This window comes from Lytechinus pictus, chromosome 4 (genome assembly GCF_037042905.1).
Source record: "Lytechinus pictus isolate F3 Inbred chromosome 4, Lp3.0, whole genome shotgun sequence".
Lineage (NCBI taxonomy): Eukaryota > Metazoa > Echinodermata > Echinoidea > Temnopleuroida > Toxopneustidae > Lytechinus > Lytechinus pictus.
The window spans coordinates 20175479-20181478 of record NC_087248.1 but is presented as its reverse complement, the minus strand read 5'-3'; the positions used below and the strand labels follow the sequence as shown (position 1 = coordinate 20181478).

Here is a 6000-nt window from a genome sequence, read left to right as displayed (position 1 = left end):
CGCTTCGGGATAAATTCCTGAAGTTAGGAGCATGCGCAGTATGGTCTAATAAGCAGGCAAGGCGCAAGATTCAAAACCACTAGCCCAGCAGCCACCCACGGCGGGCGCCCAACGACACGCTGGGCTAAAAGTTCCCATAAATTGCTTTCACATTGCCAAAATACCTGCGACCTTGGAAAAATCCCCGCGAAAGTTCTCGTAATTTTGCCAAGTACCTACTATTTAGCGGGTATTTTCTTTTGGGGAAATTACGCGTAGTTTGCTTTCACATTACCAATATACCTGGTATTTTCTGATCGGGGTAAATTTCCCGATCAGAGAATACCTGGAACTGACGAACTTCGAGGCGGTCTGAAACCACCTAATGCGAATGAGGCAAATCAGGCAATCAGGATCAAGGATTTCAGGGGTTACCATTAGATGGCTGCAAAGGTTACCATAATAGTAACTTTTATGCAACAGGGCCCTGGTGTAGGAATTCTCTGAATAGATAAAAGCAAAAGTAAAATCAGAATTTAGACTTTACACAAGTTGACATTTAATGAATACTAGAGACAACAATAAATAACAAGTGTATGTGTGAAACGCTATTAACAGCCCTTGGAAAATTGACAAGAGATCATCCACAACATACATGTAGGATTATCTTTATAATCATAAAGGACTATTTTATTTTCAGCCTTGGGACCTTTTACCGAACGACAACATTGGGAATATTCTATTTTAGGAGGTGGTTTTTTTGTGTGTGCACATCACACCTGAGTACTCTACATTTGGTACCTGTAAAAGTGACTATAGTTTATAGCATATACATGTACATGTAGCTTTACTGTACATCAGATAAATATTGAACTTTAATTCCCATTATTGGAGGCCTAGAACTAATTATGAGGTATGTACGATTGTAGAACAAAAATTATTGTGGTAGATTTCTGATGATTTTGAAGAAAGTGGTCACCCTCGCAAAGAACAAGATTTGGCTCAGGGGCACGTGTATCCATGCAAATTTGCCTGGCACCCTTGTCTATATAGCTCTACAACTGTAACAGAATAACACAAGGCTTGATGAGAATTTTTTTTTTTAACAACAAGAGGAATTAGTTTGAATAACTCCCAAGTAGATTTAAATAAGAGTGAGATAGCTGGAAATTATAATTTACAAATTTTACATGTATTAGCTACATGTATGTTTTTGGGCCAGTATGAAAATGGCTTCATATTGATTGATGTTAGATTGTAAATTACAAATACATGTAATAAAATACATGTAGGTTCAGAAATAGAAAATGAAATGTATGAGATTACAAAGAAAATTTCCCACAAAATGTACATTTCAATTCTGTTTGTTACCCTCTAACATAGGACTTGTGCCTTTGTTCTTTTAATGACAAAGGTGAATAAACATTTGTATGAGTACATGTTGATTAGTAATTTGAAGCCACGAAGTAGTGGCCTAGCAAAATACACATATTTTTAGTACCAAATTATTGGCCATAATTGGTCTGTAGTGTTAAAGGGATGCTCCGGGCTGAAAATATGTACATCTCAATAAATAGAGTAAAATTCACAGAGCAAAATGCTGAAAATTTGATCAAAATTAGACAACAAATAACAAAGTTATTGAATTTTTAAAATGTGCATTATTCCGGTGAAACAGTTCTAGGCACGTCTTCATTAATATTTATTAGGTGGGCTGATGATGTCATATCCCTGCTTGTTCTTTTGTATTATATGAAATTAGGTTTATTCAAAAATTTTCTACCAAGAACTAAAACAATTGGATCGACAACTGATAAAGTGCATTAGTTATTTCTTGCTGCAACTAATTTCATCATAATGGCAAGTCTGGCGACCCATCATTTACACATTTATGAAAAAATGAAACAATAATGATTTCTAAGAAAAAGGAGAGTGGGGATGTGACACCTAATGAATAATCATGAAGACATGCCTAGAACTGTTTCACCGGAATAATGCAAATCTTTTAATAACTTTGTTTGTTTTCCGATTTTGATCAAATATTCAGCATTTTGCTCTGTGAATTTTACTCTACCGGTATTTATTAAGATATAAATATCTTCCAGCCTGGAGTGTACGTTACATAAAATTGAGAAAAAAATTAAAGGAATAAATTTCACTTTGCAATTTATTACAAAACTCTTGACATGGGAGGGTACGTTTAATATTTTTAATAGCTTTTATAACATGATACAGAAGCAACTATTATTTCACTTTCTCTATTCGAGGAAAAAACAAGTGTAAAAAAAATAAAATCAGTGAAAGTTTGGGAAATACTGGAAGATGCTAAGAAAGTTATAAGAAAATAGAAAATAATGATCATTTGAATGTTAAGAATAGATCACTATTAAATGCAATGAAGATCTTCCCCTTGGCAATGATTTAGATTTTTATAAAGTGAAACACATGTATGTACATGTACTACATGATGAAGGTGTTCACACATCTTGATCACATTGCCAATGGGAGGACCTCCATTAAGCACTAATTAATGATCTCTACATTTAATTTAAATGCTCATAATTAATTGTTTGTAAACATTTTTCTCAAATTTTTCTACAGTACATGTATTATGTTTCTTTGATAATTCGTTTCGTGCAATGCAACTGTTTTTTTTTTTTTTGGGGGGGGGGTTCATTTTCCTTTACATGCTTTCAAGCCATACTGTTTCCTTAAATGCAGTGAAAAAATACTAGTTGATATTTTGTGTTGCATGTACATGTAACCACCAACATTTGCATTTGGTGACACTAATGCATGTTAGGGTTCACCATATCGGCTATATCATCAGAATGAATAGCAAAGAATCCAGTCCTGAGAAGCTTCAGCTCCCTCCCGATATCGGACAGCATCTTATTTTGGGTGTCCAAAGCCTGTAAATAGCGATTCTCAAATTCACTCATACCATCTGGCAAGTTCTCTGCAACAAGTGGCACGTTACTTGAACGGCTCTTCTTCGAGGAATGGGGCTGGGTGTCATGAGAGGTCTTCAGTGGACGCTTGTTTGACGTGCCAGGATTAGTGCTTCGTACTTCTGCAGAAGGAATGGAGGATCCTGAAGATTGGGTTGTGTACACAGAAGGAGGGATTCCCCCGTTCTGGATGAGATGAAGAGGGATGAAGCTGGAACCAACACCTTGAGATGAAGTCTGGCCTTGTGGAAGATGGAACTGCGGATGCTGCAGAGATGGGAGTGAAGAGATGGTGGACAGCAGACCTGGGTTTGTTGCTGACGCGTATGCAGAATTGGAAACAGGAGAGGGAGTATGGACATTTCCAGCTGATTGAGGGTTCATGTGTGTCATTTGGGCAATTTGATCCCTGTCCTGCTGCATTGCTACAATGTCCTGAAGGCCCGCCGACTCGTGCTGCCTTAAGGCAGAAACAGAAGATTGTTCCGTTACTGGCATGGTGACCATAGATCGCCTTCCTTGTGACTTTGGAATCCTTGGCAGTGGAGGCGGTGGTGGGATTGGAGAGGGTGGATTGTCACTTCTAGCCGGAGATGATATACTTGTGACCGATGTGATCTGAAAAGCAGCATTGTCCTCCTCAAGTCCTGGCTCCTCCTTCAAGTCGGCATCAATTATTTCTACGTATTGTGGGCTGTCATCGTCTTCATTCTTTCCATCAGGTATGGTTACCAAGCTGTCCTGTTCGTCCAAGGTGTACTCTGATAATTTATTCTGATAGCTATTCGATGAATCCTCACTCGAGTAAATCCTATTGTATTCTTCAAACATCTTAAAGATTATGTTGGATCCACGGAGGGTCATCGTGTCGCGATCACAGTTGGGGTTCACCTTCATCCATTCTCGGTAATCCCGCCCTAAGTTTTTGATGAAGTTCTCCACAATTCTAGGAGTGGCTCCTATCTTCTCTGCCAATATGATGTAAACATCTATCAGCTTGGTATAAGCCTTATACTTCTTGTGCCTAGAGATGAGTTCATTGAGGACAAACTCCATCCTCTGTTGGGTCCAAGGGAATCGGGTGCCTTTGAAAGCATGGTCCAGGTCCTGCCTACGACTCATGGAGACCTGCAATGCAAACAAAAGTAGTAAAGTGAGCTTTGATTGAAAAGCTGCTTGAGAATTGTGAAGAAGATTATAGTTATGTAGAAATACCTGGTTTTAAGCAGCCCTAAATATAAAGACAAATTGTACAATGTAAATGGTCTTGCCATTTTGATGTGTGCAGGAGTGCATTGAAATGCCCGTCATTTCAAATTTAAATATTGAAACAAACAAATATTGAAACTATAGTATAAAAAAAAAGTTTTTTACAGAACATGTACCTTTGCAGCAGCAATAAACAACGGTCCTCTTTAGTAATAAAATGCATGCAGATTTTTCTGCATCGTTTTGTAAAGTACAAACTTGTCAATTCCAACATAAAATTATTTTTAATAAATGGAGAAAAATCAAAGCATTTCAAATTAAGTGATTATTTACACAAAACACAAACAGGTAAGTAGACCCTGGTTGGTATGCAAATGAGAATTCAATGACATCTACATTTTTTTCCTGCTGTATTCTATTTGATATTAAAATGTTTTTATTTTTCATCATTATTTGTGAAATAAGATTTGATTGCTCCCAGAATGTGGACTTGTAATTTATATTACGCTATTTTAATGCAATGAAGAGCTTCCTTAGTGTCAACACTGTCAAGTCTGCAAAAAATTAAAATATGAAATTCATTAAAGGAAACCAAAACCCAATCTTATTGGAAAGAGTAAAAATGAAATGAACAACTTAAAACAAGTTTCATCAAAATTGGTTATGAAATAAGCAAGTTATTCTTATTTAAAAAATCTCACACTGTCTATGGGATCCCCAAATTGGCAAACATGCTTCAGAATGGCTGATTTTGTGGGCAACTCTCCATTTGTTTTGTACACAAATTTTCGAATTTTCCCCATTATCTTTCAAATTGCATCTTGGCTCCTGAGCATAACATATGCCATGGGAAAATATGATTCAAATGACATATGTCACGGTTAGGAGGACTCGGGAGATAGTGTGAAATTTGTTCAATAAAGGGGGAAAAAATTGTATACTTTGTTCTGAATTGCAGTATCATCGAGACAGCTTTACTTTGCTCCCCCTCCAAAAAATGATTGAAAATAACGTATATAACAGGAATAAAAATGAGCTAAATTTTGAATGTTTGATGGAAAAGAAATGTTACCACCACAATTATACACTTTCATATGCATGAATACATATTTGGCAATTCAGAGAATAAATTGCAGAACAATGGTAAAGTGTAAAATGCCAATAAAATATATATATATCAAATGGGAATAGTACAAATCCAAGGCCAAATTTTATTTTACATATTCATGTAATTATTTAAAGAAATATGAAAATCTCTCAAATTACAATAAACTCTTTCTTGCTTGTAGTTTAATACAGTACAGTATTTTAGGAGAATACAATTGCAATTTACACAGTGAGTGTACTTGGAGAAAAAAAATCTCCATGACTTGAAATGTGCAACACTCAAGGCTGTTGTTGGTTTCTGACTTCAACTGTACATGTACATGTATTCAATGATGCACAGACTTCACCAGTTCAGTCGCAAACACTTTTGCTTTATTAATATGATGGATAATTACCTGTGTACCTGGAAGAAGTGACTAAAGAAGTAGATAATATGGATATAAGGTTGGAAAACAACTTCCCACAGTATTTCTCTTGATGAAATCATGTATTAGTCAAAACTATAACTGAACTGCTCTCAGTCAATGGCTGCTATCAAAATGTATTGAATGCACAAAGCTTTATGAAGGGGATGTGTGTGTGTGTTTAAGTGTGCATAAGTACAATAGAACAGCTCAGCTCAGTTCATTACTTGTGTGCAGGGAGTTGAACGGGAATGTGTGCGTACACAATGCCATCAGCTCCCTGCATAATGTGCTCACACTCGGTGTGAAAAAGGGCTCACACACATGCATGAAGGCAATTCAGTCATGCA

At 36.4% G+C, this 6000-nt stretch overlaps 1 protein-coding gene across 2 annotated transcripts; it reads right to left on the bottom strand.

The window, feature by feature from the left end:
* Positions 1-514: 514 nt before the first annotated feature.
* Positions 515-5825, bottom strand: LOC129258872 (uncharacterized). 2 transcript variants are annotated; one of them, XM_054897111.2, is made up of 2 exons: positions 5642-5825; positions 515-4058 (listed from the first exon to the last, which is right to left on the bottom strand). In XM_054897111.2, exon 2 carries the CDS (start codon positions 4050-4052, stop codon positions 2769-2771), a length of 1284 nt encoding a protein of 427 aa, XP_054753086.2. In that variant the 5' UTR covers positions 4053-4058; positions 5642-5825; the 3' UTR covers positions 515-2768. The 2 variants fall into 2 exon arrangements, with proteins under 2 accessions (XP_054753086.2, XP_063954650.1); XM_064098580.1 differs by having other exon boundaries at positions 5650-5825.
* Between the last annotated feature and the right edge of the window lie 175 nt (positions 5826-6000).

Bases quoted from the DNA above. Each gene is read 5' to 3' on its own strand.
- LOC129258872 (XM_064098580.1), bottom strand. From the start codon at position 5,733: ATGATTTCATCAAGAGAAATACTGTGGGAAGTTGTTTTCCAACCTTAT. The intron at 4,059-5,649 runs GTACACAGGTAA...TTTGCATTGCAG, and splicing joins TCTTTAGTCACTTCTTCCAG to GTCTCCATGAGTCGTAGGCA.